The following is a 23,372-nucleotide window of genomic DNA, read 5'->3' on the forward strand; positions in this document are numbered from 1 at the left end:
TTTACATCTGAGCTTTAAACAGGAAACAGGTCCTCGGTCGAGAAGAAAGGGAAAACGTTCCTCTTCAGTGCTCCAGATGAGTCATTCTTCTGTGGATAGGATCCAGATGCGAGACCCTGTTGACAAGTGTCAACTACAGACATGTGGATGTGAGCCATGAAGCACTTCTGACATGAAATCCAACCAGTAAAAGGAAAGCAACATTATTTAATAAATTATTTCAAATTTATTTTAACTCCTTCTGCACAGCAACATTGTTACAACCGGCGGGAAAATATTACACTATTGACACTATTCAAAAATAGATATCCAACCTCCCAATAGTCACGGATCGATCGACCCCCCCCCCCCCTCCCAAGCATGTTTTAAGCTGCAGGTGAGCTGTGGCTGACTAAAGTAAAAGCAGAATGAAAACCCAAAGAAAAGCGCAGTTTGACACCGAGCGTTCAGCAGAAAAACCGAGTAGGAGATAGTTCACTGGATCATTAGATACACCAACTGTACATGGACCACTTATTTACACCGGGGCGCTCGCATCCCTCCGGCCCTTCGTCTTTGGCTCCATACAATCAGGCACCTGCTGATCAGCTGCCTAACCTCACTACGCAAAGTGACCACATTTTGGAGAGCATCAAAGCTTGGAGTGTGAAGCTAGCGGAGAGAGAAATGTTGAGTGAACGAGAGGGATGCCACTTCCTATAGACTTTCAACTGGTCCTGATAATATTTGGGGGATGTATTTATTTACATAACCCAGTTTTCTAATATCTAGTTTTGCATAAGCTGATGCTTATTATGTGCTATTGTATTTAACCTTATTCACTATTTAACTCCAGCATACAATTCAATTAAAAGTCTTAATAACACATTGTTTTTTTTGTTTTTAAACCTGGCAATATAAATAAAATCTATTCATCACAAACTTATAAGATGACCATGGCAGCATCGTGCCGTCTTCACATTAAAAGAAAAAAAAAAAAACCATCTAGTTCGATTAGCAGTTAAATCTTTTTTGAATAGGTAGCTCACAAGTTTCCTTCGTACCAACGGAAGAAACTCTGTCACTGTGGTTCAAGCGTCACATTCAAGAAAAGTTCACGTCAAGCAAATGATATCCTGGTCCTGTTTTCTCTTTTTTCCCCAACCAAATCCCAAACACATTAATGCAGGAATGTGAGTTCAAAACCACCACAAGACGACTGTGTCATAGACGTATGGGACCAGAGATTTCAAATCCTCTTACAGTTTCAAGCGCCTAACAACACTTGTTGGTCTTTAGTGAGAAACACGCTGGGAAAGTGGATCTCGGGGGGGGAGGGAGGAGGGGATCATTGATTATTATGCAAACTCTGTCCTCCATTACAGGTATGGACTACTCTACAGTAAGACTTGAGATGTGCAAAGACGGAAGTTTGTTTTTGCATGGTCAGCATAGGGGGCAGATAGCGGAGGCAGGCATGACCCTCCTTAGGCCTTTCCTCGTCTTTATATAGCAGAGTGCTCCCTCAGCGGAGATCCGGCCGCCATTATAGGATCTCCAAGTCCACGTGGCGAACCTCCGGGTTACGTTGCTGCAGAGGGGAACATAACCGGGTGACTTCCAAGTCTGTCTTTGCTGGGCAAAAAGTCCAACAATAGCATCCTGAAATAGTGGATGGCGTATCTATGTATTTTGCTGACAATAATCAGGAGGTTTAACCTTGAGTTCTTTCTCCAAGCGGTCCACCTCGGCCCCGAGAGTGTCAATGACGTTCTCTCCGTGTTTGAGCATGAAGCTCTCCAGCTCCTCAGGGTTCTTCACCTGCTGAATCTCCTGCAGACACACACAAACACATCAACTTTAGTAACTGTAGATAAAAGGTAGGCAGCAAAAAATATCACATATTTTAAGAGCGTCAATTTCACGATTTCATGACAATTATTTAAATCTGCAAGTAACAAGATCATCAGGAGAGCATTTTTGTGAACTGCTATTAGTATTTATAATATTTGTATACTGTAAAGAAAAACAGCCAACAATCATGTTACTTATGGAAGGTGCAGCAGAGCTTCCACATAAAACATTTTGTTATTTTGTAAAAAAGGAATAATGAATCACGCTTTAATGTAGTTGGTAGTTGTCAGCAACACGCACAAATAGAAGGCTTCATGATAGAGTTACAAATATATTTATTGCATGCCATACATCTTATGATGACATCACTTAATGATAAGCAGAGATCAAGATTTAAAGCTGCAATATTACAAGAGAAATGATCCCATTTTAAAGACCACATGAAGAAATGAGATAGAACAAAAAGCAGGGAAAACGACTTACATTGAGGAGTTGGTCAATATCTTGTTTTTCCAGATAAGACCGTGTCACCACTCGGCCATCAAAGTCAACTTCAGCCTTGAAGCGCACTTTACTCATCCCCAGATCAGTGGCCTTCACATCATGGATGGCCCTGCTCAAAATAAAAATAACAACACCCGCCAAGATAGTCAGGAAACAAACTATCGCTACTTCATACTTCAGTGCATTTCCCCTCCGACATGATGTGTTTATAATGAAATGGGAACAACACACAAACTGGTTGAAAGGCCACAAGGTTTTTCCCTTGAAATGAAGATTGTTACTGCTCATTTGCGTTAAATGTTGTTGTTGCGTTAAACTGGATCCATTAGCACCGCTCTGTGTCCAGCTGGCGCTAAAGAGATGCATGGAATCACTAGTAAAAACCAGATAGCCTATTTAAAGCCTGATTGTGTTCCATCCACCTCAGCAGAACTATGTTGTCACTTTCAGACCATGTGGTCTTATGTTGGGGTTATTTTGGACTTCTATGAAGGACCGCGGACTCGACATCGGGACCAGCTTTGTCTTTTACAGCCGTGGGCGGGTGGGGGTGTCCATGAGCTGACCTCACTGCCGGGTCGTTCTCCAGGAACTCGGTGAGCTTCTGCACACGCTCGGGCGGGATGGAGCGACCCAGCAGAGCCTCCGTGTTGGTGTAGATGAGGAAGGCCGAGACGGTGCCCAGCAACGTGCCCACGCCTAGAGAGCCCAGGCTGTCATAGCAAGGGTTACCTGGGACGGGAGGGGCCAAGGGACAAAAGGACAAGAAGAAGAATGTGTTCAGTTTTAGGAATCTGGGTCATTGACACACAGTCCCAGCAGAGACTTTAAAGAGGAGGACAGATTGAAACCGTCCCGCAGCCTCTGTGTTTACCGGTAAGTGAGGTGAGGCCCATGCAGGCAGAAGCCATGATGACTCCCAACACAGCAGCAGCATCCTCCAGCAGCACCACATTGGTGCTTGGGTCTCGACTCTGCATTACTGCATACATGACACATACAAAAATAAAACCACAAACAAGACCCCATTTACACCAGAATTTTAAAGCAGCAATTCATAATTTGAATAGCTACATTATATGTGCAACGTTATATGTGCTTTGGAAGCATGCTGGCTGATTTCCTTTCCTGGGACCAGGATCCAGTGACTATTACATTTGGTTTATTTTGTGCAAAAGACATCTCCATGTCGGTCCATCCAAGGAGTTTTCTTATTTACCAGGTACATTTCTCTGGGGAAGCATCAGTATCAGGACAGCGAGAGTCGTGGGATGAACAAATTGCAAAGCCCCCTGAGCAGAATGTCTGAATTTGGGCTATATAGTGGTAGATAGCGCTGACTCAACAATTAGCCTTCATTATCATTCCTGGTGTATCATCAATTACTAATAAATACTTCTAGTTGTACGTACCGTATTCATAAAAAGACACTCCATGTAGCTGAGCGCTCCTCTTTATCTCATTGATAGCTACTAATAACGTGGCTGAGAAAGACAGATACAAAGAAAGGTCTTAGTACAAAATGCTACGCAATGTCAAAATGTCGTCAAAGTCATCGTATAAATCACCTCCTTCAGACACCAGCGAGCCCGCCAAGATACAATAAGCCTGGAACACAGAAAGGTGGCGTGTTGGATCATTTCCCGTGATGTGTGTCTGGTACCCCCATAGACGGATCAGAGCAGACACTCACCCAGAGCAGAGACTCGACGGGCCCCGGGTGCAGCAATCCCATGATGCCGTGGTACCAGGAGAGGCCGGCTCCCATCATGAAAATACCCACTCCGCTGATGAGGGAGGCAATGTAGCGCATGTTGGTGAAGCCGTACCTGGACAAGACGAAGGGTCTCATTTTTACAGCCGGCAGTGACTTCAACAAGAGAATAACGAGTTGTTCACGCTTCGACCACGCCGGAGCCCCCCCCTCATTGGTTTGCTGGTGTGGTGGTGTTATGGTGGTGCTTACGGGTGGCCGGCATCCGGGTTGCGGACAGACTGGCTGATCCCCAGAGCGAGGAGGGCCTGGTTGCAGGTGTCGGCCAGAGAGTGGATGGCCTCTGAGAACATGCTGGATGAGCCCGTATACACCCAGGCCAGGAGCTTGAAGATAAAATTCAGCCCATTGCTGAAGAACAGGAGAGACGAGTGGATAAAGCACTCAAACAGCAGTACAAATAAGGATAATAGCTTTAATTAAAAAAGCAGGACAATTAAAAACTTACGATCACTCACATCTCAACTATTTTCTATTTAGTGCAAAGTATTTTAGCTTTTTTGTTTCGATACTTCTGAATAACATCATTAACACTGTGACCGGACCTTTGGATCTCGTGAGCCCAAACTAAGTGAAGGAAAGGCTTCACGTGACTGCACATGTCCTCTAACACAATCATCCTAATCCAATTATTTACAGGTCATGTGAGACATGGTCCCACGTGGTTCCCAATTCACATCTTTACTAATGTGCCGGGTACTGAGAGCAGAGTATTGTTCAAAACAAAAGATCTCAAGTGAAACTAGATCTGTTGTACAAATGTGGTCAATATTTGGGTAAATTTTGTTTACGTTACACATCTATTCTTCAGATAAAGTGAACAAGTAACCAAGTGGAGACTTGTGGTTCCTCCTTAATCCGATACCCCCCACTGCTCGCCCTAAAGCTCAGAAACAGATTTTGCCTGCATTACCCTAGGTTAATTCATCAGTAGAAAAATGTCCTCCCCCAGGCATCCCTGTATAGTACAGGCCGACATTCCACAGCGTTTCCCCAACCATTACATTAGGGGGCGCCCACCCTGAAACAGTGTGGAATTTAGCAGAAAGACGGCACAAGCGGACAGACTACTACTCCCCCACCGTCGGCCGTTCACCCCCCCCCCGCTGATCCAACACAACCGATCAGCAGACAGAAACCACGGCGAGAGAATCCAAACTTACATGCATATAGCGACCATGACCACTTTCCCCGGCCCTTGTAGGAAAGTCGCCCTCCTGTCTGATCGAGGCTTTGAGGACCAAAGAAAAGGCAAAGCGAAATTTAAAAAAGACTATTGATTGATCAACATTATTTGATGTATTACGTTTTCTCATGAACAATACTGTGGAAAAGCAAACCTGTTGGGTACAGAATATACCGTGACTCACAAGAGAGGTGTAGAATTATATAGTCATTAAAATAACAGTAGAGGAAGTCACACAGACGCTGTGACCTCTGTCACAGAGATAAAGGTCACACAAATACACCGCCAATGTCCACATTGCTTTGTCTTTTGCAAGATGTGGAGAACTGATCCTATACTCAAAAGGACAGTCAGAGATAAAAAGTGCTCACCTTAGTGTTTCCCCAAAAGTCTTTGTATTCCTTCAACAGCTGTTGATTACGAAAAATATCTGAAGTCCGATAGAAAAGAAAAAAAGATGTCAAACAGAGGAATGAACAACAGCTGTGAAACAATTAGGTATTTTGCACAAATACTCACAGTATTTAACAATTGCATTCTGTTTTAAAATTGACGGAACACACATTTGCCTTGTGGCAGAAAGTTAGATGAGAGGATTAACACTGTAACTTCAGGCTGGAAAATAGGGAAACCAACTAGTCTGGTTCTGTTCAAAATGACAAAAGCTGCAGACCTTGATTTTTATATTGTGTTTGTTTAAATCAGAGAAAAAGTCAAAGTGTAAAACGGGAGGTTATGTGCGGGACTATATTTTGGATCCAAGCTGCGACTCTTCTCACCAAATGCTGTGGCAGAAAGTGAAAACACAAATTTTGCAAAATGTCAAACTTTTGCATTGAGACAAGAGATTGAGTATTATGGGATGTTCACACACATTCAACACCAGTCATGGAAAAATAAAAAATAAAACCTACTCTCTTGGTATTCTCTCTCCACTTCCTTCCTGAGATTTCGCTCTCGGGCTAGAGCCTCTTGGCTTCCCCACACCTCCAGTGCTCTAATTAACGCAGAGAACAACAATCCACAGTTCGACAAATGTGGAAAAATACACTAATAAAAAATTGGTCATTTACAATGTTACTTCTTTTAAGTGAGACAGTGTTGTATTCCGAATATCTCTCGCGGTTTAAAGCAAAAAAGATGTGTAACCAACTTGGCTTCCACGTCCGACCGCAGAAAGACGGTGAACGCCTCTGTGTCGTCGTGGGGGCTGCGTCTCCTGATCTTTCGAAGCTGTTCCAGATCACTGTGAACATGAAATGGGAAGTAGGTAAGTAAAAGATGGAGGAGGACCCGAGGTAAACAATTTTATGCCGTCTTCTATCAACTGATTACAACAGCACGTTTACTAATTAACTGGAGGGAATTTGTGGTCTGTACGCATCTTAATTCAGCTTGGCCATGGGGACATACAGTTTAGCGATGCACATATCAATGAAATGGACAGTGTCGGGATCAGGAGTTACCTCGGTTTCAGGCAGAACTCATTCATGGCTCTGACTGCTGTGATGAAGTTGTTCTTGGTGTACTTGGCTCCATAATCCCTTTTTTTCAGGACTGCCCTAACTGCGTGTTACAACAGAGAGGAAACTATGAACATCTACATTCGTTAGTGCCCATTCTTGTGCAAGCCAGAAATCATACACATTCTGAAGGTACTGGAAGTAGAAGGGGAATCAAAAGTGAGGCATCAAATCGGTTTCATGTGAAGCAATCATAAATGTTGATCAGTACCTTTCACTTGAATCGTCTCTGCTTTTGTCAGCCCCTGAGATGTCGGATCTATGACGGCAAAGATTCAAATCAACTCAATTATCTTTAACATCTCAATTTACCAGAAAAACATTTCCAGTGCTTAGAGTGTGAGGGCATGCTATTATAACCGTTTCAGCCGTTCTAACAGGGGGGGGGGGGGGGGGCAAGAACATTAATGCACACAGGACAATGCCGGACAAAACTCCAAGATCAGACAACCAACTTCAGCATTATCTGGAAAATAATAGCACACTCACCCAATGAAGCTGGGGTGGCTTTCACAGCAGCAGACAGGATGTTCTCTGCTGATGGAGCATCACCGGATGCAGATTTGGGGGGATCATCGGTACTGTTGCCAGAGGTCGAGTAGTACTGCACTTTTCCCAGCCCGAGAGAGGCAAGGCGGCAGTCCGGGAGGCTGAACCACAAGCTGTGCATGCCTCCGCTCTGCCAACCTGCACAACCGAATGCATGACATCACCGTTTGTAAATTACCGCACAGTAACAAGCTTCATGTCGAAGGAAGACGTCGATATGAAGGGTTATCTCACCGTAGCAGAGCGGGGGGAACCTCGGCGACCGCTGAGACAGAGGCGCCCGGTGCTGCAGGGACACCCTGCAGAAGACGTGCCACGGTCGGTGGGCCAGGCTGGGGAACATCCTCGCTGGCGCGGGGCTCGGTACCGGAGTGTAGGAACTGGCTACGCAAATGACACACGGCCGCTGTTGTGTTAGCTTGTCCACTTAACCCAATTCAGACAGATTAACGCAAAGGCATCGCTTCTCAACATCTAACGTAAGCGTTTAAAGCGTCGCCAGGCAGTGACGTTTGCCCTGGCTATAAACAGAGTGAAATATTCAACACAGTTGACACAAACGCCTGGCTGTCATTGATAATCAGTAGGTTGGTGAATTACTGCCTTTACATGCCGGCTCGCGCAACAACGGAGCCACACACAGTTAAGTTAACGTTAGCTAACAACGTTAGCTAGCTAGTAGCAGTAAGAACACAGCGTTAGCGGCCGCAGGTAATACGTTTTCTGTACCGTGCTATTTAGCTAAAACAACCGTACAGAGCGTACATTTAGATTAGGCCATCAAAAAAACGAATACCTTTCTATTGTGAGGTTTGTCCTGCATAATATGTATCCATTTTGTTAATCTATGGTCAAATAGACGGTATAGCCACTGTGGACGTGACCTGTGACTCACATGTGACGTCGACCGTCTTCTCGCGAGAGCTGGATCGGTTACTTTGACTAGTACCGCGATAACCAAACAAGGTAGTTTCTTTTTTTTAATCAATCCACAAACTCAATTTTATTTTGGTTTTAAACGCTATATTACACAGTGGTGGACGTATATTATTTAAAACAGTCAATACTATAATATACAGCCAATCGATACACCATACGTCGTTTGTAGTAGAATTAGAAACATGTCTGCTAAATCCAAAATAGTAAAAGCAAAAGTAAATATAGCGTTTTGCAGCAGACCTGTGGGGTATTCTAGAAAGCGGGTTCAGTGGAAACTCAGAGTAAGTTAACCCTGAAATGAGGGAAACTCTTGGTTGTCTGTTTCAAAAAGGGAGGTAACTAAACCTCAGGGTCAGTCGCTACTTGTCACCTGCAATGGCACACACAGTTCCTTTGTAGGTCTTGCCATCAGGCATGGTGATGCCACTTGTTTCAAGATCTTTATGATCATTTATCAGAGATTCAATCGCTAGCTCTTGGCCAAAATACTTAAAAGTCCTGTTCTTTACATAGCAACACCAGTTGAATGTGATCAACATTTGACTTCTTGAATTTGAATGCCGGTGTTCAAACACATTTGACCGCCTAAGTGATGAAACAGTGTCTTTAATGGGGAAATATTGCCCAAAACACTCCTTGCCTGACTCATTCTGTCCCAGAAAAAGGAGCAATGACTTGACACAATAAAAGTTAGTCTTGAAGACAGTTTTTCTTCTATGGTCCGTTTTTAATGTTTGTGAATTACATTTTCTGAAAATATCTTCACATTTAAGGGTATCAATTTTCTGCTACCCCCAGATTTTCTAGTTTTTCCTCGTGTTTGAAAAGTAGATGTGACTGGCTGACGTCATGTAAATGTTGATAGTCCTCTATGATCGTCTGAATCACAGGCAGGAAGGAGAAATTTGGCTTGCAACTGTAAGTCATACAGCCACATTTCGAAATAATTTATTCTCTTCCACAGCCTCTGGGCATACTTTTGACTGTCCACAACTCTGACCTGGATCATCAAATTGCATATCACTATTGCCATCAATGTCTCTGGGTCTGGATGGATTCACAATAAAGTCCATAAAATCTTATTTCCGAGGACTTTTTATGATACCTTGACATGTGTGATGTGAATGAAGACATGTCCCATGTCAAAGTGTCCCTGAGCAAGACACCTAACCCCCAAATACTCCACATAAAATGATGTCAAACCATGGGCGTTTTGGATAAAAGTGACAGCAACATGTCCTGTAAGTCAAAGTCATCATTGTATCTCATGAGATACTATCTCATTATGATGACTGTAAAAAAAAAAAACGTGAAATATACGGTAAATTACTGGCAGCTATGGTTGCCAGAGGTTTACCGTAAAAAATACAGTGACACCATATAAGACATTACGGTATATTTTTTTGCACCCGTAAAATTCTCAGTTGAGAACTGTTTTGTTTACAGAAAATGATTATTAAAAAAACGGACACACTGTAAAAAGAAATCCGTGAAATATATGGTAAATTACAGGCAGTTGTGGTTGCCAGAGGTTTACCGTAAAAAATAAAGTGACACCGTATGAGACAGTAGGGTATATTTTTGGCACCCGTACAATTCCCAGTTGAGAACCGTTTTGATTGTATGACAATTCCTTTTTTTTTTTTAAACAGCATTTATTCTATGAACCTAATTAGTCTTTCTCAGAGATAAACACAATACTACTGTATGAGTTACGGTATTTTATTACAACGTTCAAAGCAAATTGCCGGCAACTGTAGTTGCCAGAATTCCATTGCAAAAAAATAAGGTATTATGTATTACAACTGGTTGGCATATATTTCAGTCTACATCAGGAAATATTACATAAAGCTTATCGTAATTCAAGATCCAGGAAGCGGAGCGCTTCAGGACGCTCTGCTTGAGGGCTTGTATCCTCAGGTGTTCACTACGGATTGGGATGATCCTTTCTGTAGCCCAAAAACAGAAACAAAGGCAAAGTTAGATTGATGCACTGCTTGAGCAGAGACACATTCGCTGCCTTCTTGTGTTTAACTGAGCTTCAATCACCTAGAAGAAATCAACACTCTCTACTTTATAGTTAATCAGGTTAAATGTTAAAAGAGGACAGATTTTAGCACAAAGGCATCAACGTGTGATTAATTTGTCACCTTGCAGCCTTCAGATATCTTCACTCTCAGACTGAATCTTTACGTTTCATGTGGTTCCATTTTTAACAACCAGGATAACTGCACATCTAATTAATCCCATCAATTATACATTTTTTGTCGTAAATTGTTTAAGATACAATAACTTTAAAGCTTTTTAAAAACATCTAAAAGACTAAACAAGTATTGTTGCAAAAATAGGAGAAACTACAATACGGATCCTGTTGTAGAGTTTTATGGCATTTGAATAATTGAAATACTCAGTGTACAATTGAGAATATATTTGCCTTTGCCATAAAGTATGATTTTTGTTAATGAGAACACCCAGTCCAATTGGAAACAATGCCCGCCTGCATTTAACATTAAATTAACTTAATAGTATGGAACACTTGTGTGCATAGACACAGTTGCAAATCTATTTAGTGAAGATTTTGGGAAAGATAGCACACATGAGGATATGCCCTAGAATGAATTAATTGTTACTGCTATGTGAAACAAAATTAAAGGGAGATGTCAGTTCAGAGCATTAAAAAAAAGAAATAGTAATGAAGCTGTAGGCTCGTGCCATGGACCTGAGGATGATCCAGTCAGTGAAGTTTGACTTGTATTTACACCGATTATTTGCTGCACTGAACTATACCACTGCTTACCTCTGGTTAGCTTTGACAAGACTGGTGTTTGAGTCACTGGGTCAAACTGAAGACGGGTGCGACAGAATCTCATGCAGCCATGACATGATGTTCAAGAAACTTCAGGCAGGTGTTGTCATCATTTTTGCTTGAAGACTCACAAGTCAGTCGGCTATCCGCTGTGGGCTGACATGATCCTCTCCACGGGCAGAAGACCAAATAGAAAAGATTTACAAAACAATAACAAGAGTACCAATAATATAACTTTAAACACCACTTAAACCGTTGCAAAGTGGTTCTACAATAAAAAAATAAAAAAAACAAGTAGAATACATTTTAAAAAAGGCCAGTCTAGAGTATAATCTATCAAATTATAAAACAAAGACATATTGTATGTTAAAAACATACACTGTTTGAACTTGTAACAGCTACTCAGTGCTTACAAAAGTAGATGACCATGAAGTCCTCCGTTGTTAAATTAACACTTGTGGGGTATTTTATACTTTTATACTTTTGTTTTATGCTTTTATCTGATATATTATCATTCTGCGAGCCAAGCAATAGATACCTATGTACTCAGCTAATGCTTAACGATATAAACATTGCCTCTTATATACATATACTCCGAGATCCAGAGAAGTGGGAAACTACTGGGAGGGTTAGAGGGTTCACGGAGGCAAGTGCATTCACGCGTGACATGTTGTTCCCTATCAGGGAACTCGAGCTGCGTAGAGACGCTGTGGGATCGCCCCTGCGTGACCGCGTCTCTGGGCCTGAGACGGGAAGAAAAGGAGTTTAATATGGCCATAAAATGTGACAAAAACTAGACTAAAATGTAATTAATTTTCTTCAACTAAAACTAGACTAAAATGTTTGTCTAAAAGACTAAATCAAAAATAGCTGCCAAAATTAACACTGGTTGAAGGACTTTTATTGTGGTTTTATTACCCCTAAAGTCTATATTTATAAAATAAATAAATGGTGAGAAAATGTATGAAATTGAAAGAAAAAGAAACTGTTCTGGAGCTGATGTATCCAGTGATGAGCTGTAACGTTAAGAAATTGATCTTTAGTCTTAGATCATCAGTATTAAATATAATTACGACTACGTAAACATCCCTCGGATTTGGACCAAGAAGATGAGTACTTTGGATATCTGACAAAAAGATGTTCACGCCCCACTTCCCCAACTAAATTGTACATGTTGAATTGTAATTGAAATAACAGGTTGTGACTCCTCCATGTATGCTTTTTCAAATAATAGAAAAAATTGCAATCACTTTCAAGTAACCAGATTGGTCTATCAGCCAAAATCAAATAAAAATTGTTAGAACGATTGCAAGTTATATCTGTGCAAAAATGACATATTTGGCAGGAAATAGTTTATAGGGGCTGTATTTAACCTGAATTGCACTGAATGTACAACCTGTGCAAAAAAATAACACATTTTGTGCGGATATGTACGTCTCTCAATACTGATAAAATCACACAGGTTATCAGTATTGGTGGCTGCAATAAGCCTGCTTTCTACGACCAATCACACATCTCACTCTAAATGGTCATTTGCATGTTCTAGAACGCCTCACTGTGATCCCAGAGAAACAACCTTGGGGATAGAACGGTCCACCACCTTCCATGTTCCATGTTCCGTGTTCCGTTCTCCACACACTCTGAGAACACACTCTGGCAAATTCAGTCAGTTAGTTGCAAGACATGGTAACTGCGCACACACAGAAGTTCTTGTCGAGCCCAAATTGTGATTGTGAAAAGGCCACGATGGTTGTTTTTATCAGGAAATTTCGAGGTAAGTGAGGAATCCAGACAGATGTCTGCGTTAACTGGTGTTGATGATTTATTGGACTTGTCAGGGGAAGAAGGCTCTAATTTAGAGTGGCTACCTTGAAATACTGTTGGGCATTTTTCTTACTGTTTTTTCTCATCTGTAGATGAAAAGACAAGCTTGGATGAAGTCTGGTTATCCAAAAAGTGCACGGCTCCAAAGAGCTCAAAGACAAGAGAGGATTCAGCATCCACCTCAGCAGTCACTGGTAAGCTGATTGCTTCCCATCATCAGTTCACTGAACACGGGCTTCAGATTGTGGTGGGAGATGGGCTCTGGTCTTTTATATCAGCTGGGGTCTTGGTGTATTTATCTAAATAATCTTCAAGTCTGTCTTCCTTATAGCGATATGAATGCAGATGCTTTGGTTTTCCCTCAGGATTTAAAATATCTGTCTTTCATAATATTTCAACGGGGGTTTCGTAATTTGTTTTACGTGTCTGTTAAAACCCGAGACCACAGTATCCGCCTTATAACAAAACGTATCCTGACATTGTAATCCAAGCCAGTTAAAATAAATAACAACCAACCTAGAATGTTGAGCGATATTGAGAAGACACGTATGTGAAGTTCAATTGTTAATCGAAGGGAACACACACAGGAAAAAAATCGTCGCTGCAGTTCCAGTCGATTGTCGATGCGTCCAAGGTTGCTGCTTTTGGTCAACAGAAGGATGGCGGCCACAATACCTTCTATCAGTGTAAAAAAGGTAATTTTAAATGAGTAAAATGTATGAATTATGATTAGTGTGTACATTAAATATTAACTGACAACACTATATCGGAACTCACGCGTTGACCCAGAATGTTGCGCGATATTGAGAAGACACGTATGTGAAGTTCAATTGTTAATCGAAGGGCACACATTAAAATTTAGAACTATTATTCTGCAGAGTTGTTGGGGTATGTTTTCCATTATTGAGTCAGCGTTCTTTTTTGGAGAATCTGCTAGAGATGATAAAATATTCACTTAAAGAAGATTCAGCTGAGCAGAAAAGACACCGTTTTGTGGTTTGGTTTGAGGGGTTTTCTGTCCACGTTGGTGTTGTGACTGTCATCAAACTGACCATGCTGTGTTTTGTTGCTCATCTGTAGGAAGCTGCAACACCACTGTGGAAGTCGTTGGGCAGAGAGGCAACAAGAGGAAGGTCGCGGATGCTGAGGAAGGACCGAGTAGCAAGAGGAGACTGGTTACCGAGAACGTTGAGGAGAAGCCCACCATCAAGAGTCAAGCAAAGACAAAACTCAGAGAGGATTCAGCGTCCACCTCAGCAGTCACTGGTAAGCTGATTGCTTCCCATCATCAGTTCACTGAAACAGGCTCCAGACTGTGGTGGGAGATGGGCTCTGGTCTTTTACATCAGCTGGGGTCTTGGTGTATTTATCTAAATAATCTTCAAGTCTGTCTTCCTTATAGCGATATGAATGCAGATGCTTTGGTTTTCCCTCAGGATTTAAAATATCTGTCTTTCATAATATTTCAACGGGGGTTTTGTAATTTGTTTTACGTGTCTGTTAAAACCCGAGACCACAGTATCCGCCTTATGACAAAACGTATCCTGACATTGTAATCCAAGCGAGTTAAAATAAATAACAACCAACCTAAAATGTTGAGCGATATTGAGAAGACACGTATGTGGAGTTCAATTGTTAATCGAAGGGCACACATGAAAATTTTGAACTATTATTCTGCAGAGTTGTTGGGGTATGTTTTCCATTATTGAGCCAGCGTTCTTTTTTGGAGAATATGCTAGAGATGATAAAATATTCACTTAAAGAAGATTCAGCTGAGCAGAAAAGACACCGTTTTGTGGTTTGGTTTGAGGGGTTTTCTGTCCACGTTGGTGTTGTGACTGTCATCAAACTGACCATGCTGTGTTTTTTTGCTCATCTGTAGGAAGCTGCAACACCACTGTGGAAGTCGTTGGGCAGAGAGGCAACAAGAGGAAGGTCGCGGATGCTGAGGAAGGACCGAGTAGCAAGAGGAGACTGGTTACCGAGAACGTTGAGGAGAAGCCCACCATCAAGAGTCAAGCAAAGACAAAACTCAGAGAGGATTCAGCGTCCACCTCAGCAGTCACTGGTAAGCTGATTGCTTCCCATCATCAGTTCACTGAAACAGGCTCCAGACTGTGGTGGGAGATGGGCTCTGGTCTTTTACATCAGCTGGGGTCTTGGTGTATTTATCTAAATAATCTTCAAGTCTGTCTTCCTTATAGCGATATGAATGCAGATGCTTTGGTTTTCCCTCAGGATTTAAAATATCTGTCTTTCATAATATTTCAACGGGGGTTTCGTAATTTGTTTTACGTGTCTGTTAAAACCCGAGACCACAGTATCCGCCTTATAACAAAACGTATCCACACAATGTAATCCAAGCGAGTTAAAATAGAACCTAGAATGAGGGGTTTTCTGTCCACGTTGGTGTTGTGACTGTCATCAAACTGACCATGCTGTGTTTTGTTGCTCATCTGTAGGAAGTTGCAACACCACTGTGGAGGTCGTTTGCAAGATAGGAGACAAAAGGAAGGCCGCCGATGCTGAGGAAGGACCGAGTAGCAAGAGGAGACTGGTTACCAAGGATATTGAGGAGGAGCCCACCATCAAGAGTCAAGCAAAGACAAAAATCGGAGAGGATTCAGCGTCCACCTCAGCAGTCACTGGTAAGCTGATTGCTTCCCATCATCAGTTCACTGAACACGGGCTTCAGACTGTGGTGGGAGATGGGCTCTGGTCTTTTATATCAGCTGGGGTCTTCATGTATTTATCTAAACACACCGCGTTCCACATTAATAGGCAAATTGTTCTTTAAGGGTCATAAACATTCATTGTTTTGTTAAACTCGTGGATGGTATTGGGTCTAAGGGCTATTTGGATTATTGAAATAAATCTCCGACACTTTTCAAAGGAAAACTACTTAAGAAGGATGTTCTACATTATTAAGCCATGTTTCAGGCAAAATGTTTGAGGGGTGTTCTGTCCACGTTGGTGTTGTGACTGTCATCAAACTGACCATGCTGTGTTTTGTTGCTCATCTGTAGGAAGCTGCAACACCACTGTGGAGGTTGTTGGGCAGAGAGGCAACAAGAGGAAGGTCGCCGATGCTGAGGATGGACCGAGTAGCAAGAGGAGACTGGTTACCGAGGACGTTGAGGAGGAGCCCACCAAACAACGTCAGTAGTTTTAGGCTTTATCACGTTCAGTGTCAAATTAAAATTGGTATCACCATCATAGGATGGGTAGAATTTAGGTGACATATAGTTGCTGTCACTCACTAATGTATTAAAACAACATGTTTTTGTCTGCAGAAGAGTTTGAAGCCAAATATAAGGAACTGGATAACATTGGTCAAGGAGGATATGGATCCGTGTTTGCTGGCTACCGCAGAGCCGACAACCTCCCGGTAAACGTTGCACACAAGTTCCCCAACACACACACACACACACGCACACACTCTCTAACAGAAGTATTGTTTCTATCTCGTAGGTTGCCATTAAACACATCCCAATTGACAAAGTCTGGTTCACACATGAGGTGAGTGAGCAACGCCCGCTGCTGTTAAAATGTTCTATGTTCGACACTGTTTGTGAATGTATCACAGAGGAATCTCTCTAATCCTCAACTCTGGCGCGGCGTACAGGACAACGGAAACATAATCTCCATAGAGGTCGCCATCATGTTGAAGCTGGCGGCCGAGTCAGAGAGGACATGGCCATCCCTGCTGGACTGGTATCGGTTGGAGAGGGAGCTGGTGCTGGTGATGGAGAGGCCGATCCACGCTAAGAGTTTCTGGAGATACCTCAGAGCGGAAGGACTCTCCATGACGGAAGAAGAAGTCAAGGTGAGCCGCTGTGATCAGCTCAGTCACAGCGATGAAAGTGCGTCGACCCGTCCTCTTCTGATCCCTCTTCTCTCTCTTGTCCATCAGATCATACTGAGGCAGCTGGTCGATGTGGCACTCAAACTAAAGCGCAAGGACATTTTCCACCGCGACATAAAGACGGAGAACATTCTGATTGAGACATCCTCTAAAGTCCCGCGACTTCTCCTCATCGACTATGGTGTGAGCTGTTACGACGATTGGAACCGGAGATACTTGGAGTTTTACGGTAAGATGTCCGGCTTGCTTCTGTTCTTCACCCACCCGTCTGTGACTTTTACACTTTAGCTTCTCATCCTCACTGTCTTTTTTTGTTATGTCTGTGTGTTCTAGGTAGTGTGACCCCCCCAGAGATTTATGGTGAATGTGGGTACACAGCAGAACCCACCACAGTGTTTCAGATCGGAGCGGTGCTGTTTGATGCCCTCCACGAGGAAAAGAAAGTGTTCGACACGCTCAAGTTCTATATGGGTGGTCAGTCTCTCCCCAAAGAGATGTCTACAGGTAAGAATGTTATACACAAACATTTTGAGAGACACAAATCTGCTCCTTTTATTTCAAATTCTGATGATGGTCCTTACCTTTCTTCTCCTTCTCTCTCCAGACTGCTACGACTTCCTCCAGATGTGTCTAAGAAAGTATCCCGCCACCCGTCCAACACTGGAGCAGCTCAGAAATCACCAGTGGCTCAGATAATCGGATGAGAACGCACCAAACACACAAACATATAGATAACATTACATAGGGATGCACTAAAATATATACATATATATATATATAAAAATACATACCCACTAAAATATAGATATACACAAACATACATAAATATATATATATATATATATATATATATATATATATATATATATATATATATATATACATACCCACTAACATATAGATATACACAAACATACATAAATATATATATATATAAATATATTTATAAATACATACCCACTAACATATAGATATACACAAACATACATAAATATATATATATATATATATATATATATACATACCCACTAACATATAGATATACACAAACATACATAAATATATATATATAAATATATTTATAAATACATACCCACTAACATATAGATATTCACAAACATACATAAATATATATATATATATACATACACATATATATATACAAACACATATATATTTATTAATATATACATATTATATATATTTATATACACATATACATATATATACATATAAATATATATATATATACACACATACACATATATATATATATACACATATACATATATATATATACATATAAATATATATATATATACACACATACACATATATATATATACATTTATATATTTATTTTTATATATATTTTATATATATTTATATACACATATACATATGTATACATATAAATATATATATATATACACATACATAAATATATAGAAATACATATACACATACATAAATATTAGAAATACATATACACAAACATATACACAAAGATACATAAATATATATATACACACATATACATATAAATATATATATATATACACATACATAAATATTAGAAATACATATACTCTAACATATACACAAAGATACATAAATCCGACCTTTCTCCCGAATTTCTCCCAGTTTCCACCCGAACAACAATACTGCTCCACCACCCGTCACTGGGCGCGCCATTTCAGACCGAACAATAATAAAAGTTACACCTTGAAGTTGAGCGCGTCGATTAGAACTGAAAAAGATGAGACTGGCGCTGCAAAGAAAACCGCTAGCACCCCCCCCCCCCCCCCCACGTTGACCGCTAGCACCGGCACCCCCCGGTCCACAACATTCAGCGTGGACTGGCGCAAACGACTTGCTGAACCTGACGGCCTGACATATGCCTGCAGGTGGCAGTAATGTGTTGTATAGGATAAAGTGCATTCCCTAGAAGAAGAGGTACTTTCCTGACCTGAATAATTTGTCACACTGCGCATGCGTGAAATGTGTTAAAAAAATGTATGTGATTAATAACAAACAACTAATTAACGCTATTTTTGACAGCCCTAATAAATATATATTTTATGTGCTAATCTACCTGGAAAAAGATCGTCGCTGCAGTTCCAGTCGATTGTCGATGCGTCCAAGGTTGCTGCTTTTGGTCTACAGAAGGATGGCGGCCACAATACCTTCTATCAGTGTAAAAAAGGTAATTTTAAATGAGTAAAATGTATGAATTATGATTAGTGTGTACATTAAATATTAACTGACAACACTATATCGGAACTTACGCGTTGACCCAGAATGTTGGGCGATATTGAGAAGACACGTATGTGAAGTTCAATTGTTAATCGAAGGGCACACATGAAAATTTAGAACTATTATTCTGCAGAGTTGTTGGGGTATGTTTTCCATTATTGAGCCAGCGTTCTTTTTTGGAGAATATGCTAGAGATGATAAAATATTCACTTAAAGAAGATTCAGCTGAGCAGAAAAGACACCGTTTTGTGGTTTGGTTTGAGGGGTTTTCTGTCCACGTTGGTGTTGTGACTGTCATCAAACTGACCATGCTGTGTTTTGTTGCTCATCTGTAGGAAGCTGCAACACCACTGTGGAAGTTGTTGGGCAGAGAGGCAACAAGAGGAAGGTCGCGGATGCTGAGGAAGGACCGAGTAGCAAGAGGAGACTGGTTACCGAGAACGTTGAGGAGAAGCCCACCATCAAGAGTCAAGCAAAGACAAAACTCAGAGAGGATTCAGCGTCCACCTCAGCAGTCACTGGTAAGCTGATTGCTTCCCATCATCAGTTCACTGAAACAGGCTCCAGACTGTGGTGGGTGATGGGCTCTGGTCTCTTACATCAACTGGGGTCTTGGTGTATTTATCTAAATAAACTTCAAGTCTGTCTTCCTTATAGCGATATGAATGCAGATGCTTTGGTTTTCCCTCAGGATTTAAAATATCTGTCTTTCATAATATTTCAACGGGGGTTTTGTAATTTGTTTTACGTGTCTGTTAAAACCCGAGACCACAGTATCCGCCTTATAACAAAACGTATCCTGACATTGTAATCCAAGCGAGTTAAAATAAATAACAACCAACCTAAAATGTTGGGCGATATTGAGAAGACACGTATGTGAAGTTCAATTGTTAATCGAAGGGCACACATGAAAATTTAGAACTATTATTCTGCAGAGTTGTTGGGGTATGTTTTCCATTATTGAGCCAGCGTTCTTTTTTGGAGAATCTGCTAGAGATGATAAAATATTCACTTAAAGAAGATTCAGCTGAGCAGAAAAGACACCGTTTTGTGGTTTGAGGGGTTTTCTGTCCACGTTGGTGTTGTGACTGTCATCAAACTGACCATGCTGTGTTTTGTTGCTCATCTGTAGGAAGCTGCAACACCACTGTGGAGGCAACAAGAGGAAGGTCGCCGATGCTGAGGATGGACCGACTAGGAAGAGGAGACTGGTTACAGAGGACGTTGAGGAGGAGCCCACCAAACAACGTCAGTAGTTTTAGGCTTTATCACGTTCAGTGTCAAATTAAAATTGGTATCACCATCATAGGATGGGTAGAGTTTAGGTGACATATAGTTGCTGTCACTCACTAATGTATTAAAGCAACATGTTTTTGTCTGCAGAAGAGTTTGAAGCCAAATATAAGGAACTGGATAACATTGGTCAAGGACGATATGGATCCGTGTTTGCTGGCTACCGCAGAGCCGACAACCTCCCGGTTGTCACGCTGGTTGCTGGTGCAGGCTGCAGGGAGGACTCAAACGCAGAGTTTCTTGAACCGAGTGCTCTTTAAACCAAACCAAACCAAACCAAACCAAACCAAACCAAACCAAAGACATGCACCAACGATGACCGACAATAGACAATGACGCGACCAAGGACAACACAGGCACACAGGGCTTAAATACACAAGGGAGGTGCAGGTGATTGGACACAGGTGGAGACAATCACGCAATCACAAGACAAGGCAGGAAGTGAAGTTAACCCAGGACCACAAGGAACATGAAACTTCAAACTAAAACAGGAAGAGGGACCAAACCGTGACACCGGTAAACGTTGCACACAAGTTCCCCAACACACACACACGCACACACTCTCTAACAGAAGTATTGTTTCTATCTCGTAGGTTGCCATTAAACACATCCCAATTGACAAAGTCTGGTTCACACATGAGGTGAGTGAGCAACGCCCGCTGCTGTTAAAATGTTCTATGTTCGACACTGTTTGTGAATGTATCACAGAGGAATCTCTCTAATCCTCAACTCTGGCGCGGCGTACAGGACAACGGAAACATAATCTCCATAGAGGTCGCCATCATGTTGAAGCTGGCGGCCGAGTCAGAGAGGACATGGCCATCCCTGCTGGACTGGTATCGGATGGAGAGGGAGCTGGTGCTGGTGATAGAGAGGCCGATCCACGCTAAGAGTTTCTGGAGCTACCTCAGAGTGGAAGGACTCTCCATGACGGAAGAAGAAGTCAAGGTGAGCCGCTGTGATCAGCTCAGTCACAGCACAAAACACAATCCTCCGTTCTCATAAATCTTAACACATTTTCCCTTGCTAAAACACAAGTTGCAAAAGAACTCTGCTCATATTCTCAAATGAAAGCTCATGTGATGCAAAATGCTTGCCACAGTCAGCAATATTTGAACACAATGAACACACCTGCCGTCAATCATTACACACAACGACTCAAAATTGAAGACACTTGTTGCTAATGCTGTGACCACATGTATAAAAGCAAGTTCAGAGTGCACAGTTTGCTGAAGATTCCAAACCAACACAATGGATGAAGGCAGAGTCAGGGGAAGAGGAATTCGAGTCAGAGGAGGGAGAAGAGCTGGCCATGGAAGAAGAAGAGGAGGAGGCCAACAAGGGAGAGGAGGAGGCCAACAAGGGAGAGGAGGAGGAGGCCAACAAGGGAGAGGAGGAGGAGGCCAACAAGGGAGAGGAGAAGGTCCAGGAGGGAGAGGAGGAGGCCAACAAGGGAGAGGAGGAGGAGGCCAACAAGGGAGAGGAGAAGGTCCAGGAGGGAGAGGAGGAGGCCAACAAGGGAGAGGAGGAGGAGGAGGCCAACAAGGGAGAGGAGGAGGAGGAGGCCAACAAGGGAGAGGAGAATGTCCAGGAGGGAGAGGAGAAGGAGGAGGCCAACAAGGGAGAGGAGAAGGTCCAGGAGGGAGAGCAAGACAACCTCGCACCATCATTACGGACGAGATGCGAGCAACAGTCATTGACCATGTCATTGTCCATGGCATGACAATAAAGGAGTCCGGGGTCCAGGAGGGAGAGGAGAAGGCCAACAAGGGAGAGGAGGAGGAGGAGGCCAACAAGGGAGAGGAGGAGGAGGCCAACAAGGGAGAGGAGAAGGTCCAGGAGGGAGAGGAGGAGGCCAACAAGGGAGAGGAGGAGGAGGAGGCCAACAAGGGAGAGGAGGAGGAGGAGGCCAACAAGGGAGAGGAGAATGTCCAGGAGGGAGAGGAGAAGGAGGAGGCCAACAAGGGAGAGGAGAAGGTCCAGGAGGGAGAGCAAGACAACCTCGCACCATCATTACGGACGAGATGCGAGCAACAGTCATTGACCATGTCATTGTCCATGGCATGACAATAAAGGAGTCCGGGGTCCAGGAGGGAGAGGAGAAGGCCAACAAGGGAGAGGAGGAGGAGGAGGCCAACAAGGGAGAGGAGGAGGAGGCCAACAAGGGAGAGGAGAAGGTCCAGGAGGAAGAGGAGGAGGCCAACAAGGGAGAGGAGGAGGAGGAGGCCAACAAGGGAGAGGAGGAGGAGGCCAACAAGGGAGAGGAGGAGGAGGCCAACAAGGGAGAGGAGAAGGTCCAGGAGGGAGAGGAGGAGGCCAACAAGGGAGAGGAGGAGGAGGAGGCCAACAAGGGAGAGGAGGAGGAGGAGGCCAACAAGGGAGAGGAGAAGGTCCAGGAGGGAGAGCAAGACAACCTCGCACCATCATTACGGACGAGATGCGAGCAACAGTCATTGACCATGTCGTTGTCCATGGCATGACAATGAAGGAGTCCGGGGTCCAGGAGGGAGAGGAGGAGGCCAACAAGGGAGAGGAGAAGGAGGAGGCCAACAAGGGAGAGGAGAAGGTCCAGGAGGGAGAGGAGGAGGCCAACAAGGGAGAGGAGGAGGAGGAGGAGGCCAACAAGGGAGAGGAGGAGGAGGAGGCCAACAAGGGAGAGGAGGAGGAGGAGGCCAACAAGGGAGAGGAGAAGGTCCAGGAGGGAGAGCAAGACAACCTCGCACCATCATTACGGATGAGATGCGAGCAACAGTCATTGACCATGTCATTGTCCATGGCATGACAATGGCTGAAGCAGGACTAAGAGTCCGTCCAAACCTGAGTAGGTTCACCGTGGCCACCATTATCAGGGCATTCAGACAAAACAACAGGTGTTGTACTCTATTGCTTTCTTTGTCACAATACAATTTAACAAGCCTGTGAAGTAGTCTATTGGTTTCAAATCAGTTGTTACTGTATTGTAAAACATGTCAATCTTGACAACACATGTTTCTTTCTTTAGAGTTGAAAGAATGCCACAT

At 42.7% G+C, this 23,372-nt stretch overlaps 2 protein-coding genes and 1 long non-coding RNA gene across 3 annotated transcripts; 2 read left to right on the top strand and 1 right to left on the bottom strand.

Moving 5' to 3' along the window:
* Positions 1-964: 964 nt before the first annotated feature.
* On the bottom strand, positions 965-8,295 carry slc30a9 (solute carrier family 30 member 9). The gene is made up of 18 exons (XM_037462136.2): positions 8,166-8,295; positions 7,604-7,753; positions 7,310-7,507; positions 7,032-7,079; positions 6,764-6,863; positions 6,451-6,543; positions 6,212-6,294; positions 5,669-5,727; positions 5,275-5,342; positions 4,304-4,462; positions 4,031-4,166; positions 3,906-3,945; positions 3,750-3,821; positions 3,212-3,319; positions 2,904-3,069; positions 2,317-2,446; positions 1,699-1,812; positions 965-1,570 (listed from the first exon to the last, which is right to left on the bottom strand). The coding sequence occupies exons 2-18, from the start codon at positions 7,710-7,712 to the stop codon at positions 1,526-1,528; spliced, it is 1,728 nt and encodes a 575-aa protein (XP_037318033.2). The 5' UTR covers positions 7,713-7,753; positions 8,166-8,295; the 3' UTR covers positions 965-1,525.
* A 7,351-nt stretch (positions 8,296-15,646) lies between these two features.
* Positions 15,647-17,509, top strand: LOC119210278 (serine/threonine-protein kinase pim-3-like). Its single transcript, XM_037460096.2, has 8 exons — positions 15,647-15,656; positions 15,965-16,096; positions 16,232-16,326; positions 16,410-16,457; positions 16,564-16,764; positions 16,852-17,032; positions 17,137-17,307; positions 17,408-17,509. Exons 1-8 carry the CDS (start codon positions 15,647-15,649, stop codon positions 17,497-17,499), a joined length of 930 nt encoding a protein of 309 aa, XP_037315993.1. The 3' UTR covers positions 17,500-17,509.
* Positions 17,510-20,710: 3,201 nt separating this feature from the next.
* LOC134120936 (uncharacterized) lies at positions 20,711-21,233 on the top strand. Its single transcript, XR_009952484.1, has 3 exons — positions 20,711-20,868; positions 20,946-20,993; positions 21,100-21,233. It is a non-coding gene; the product is annotated as an uncharacterized LOC134120936 (long non-coding RNA).
* The last annotated feature ends 2,139 nt before the right edge of the window (positions 21,234-23,372 follow it).

Source organism: Pungitius pungitius, chromosome 2, assembly GCF_949316345.1.
Source record: "Pungitius pungitius chromosome 2, fPunPun2.1, whole genome shotgun sequence".
Taxonomy (NCBI): Eukaryota; Metazoa; Chordata; class Actinopteri; order Perciformes; family Gasterosteidae; genus Pungitius; species Pungitius pungitius.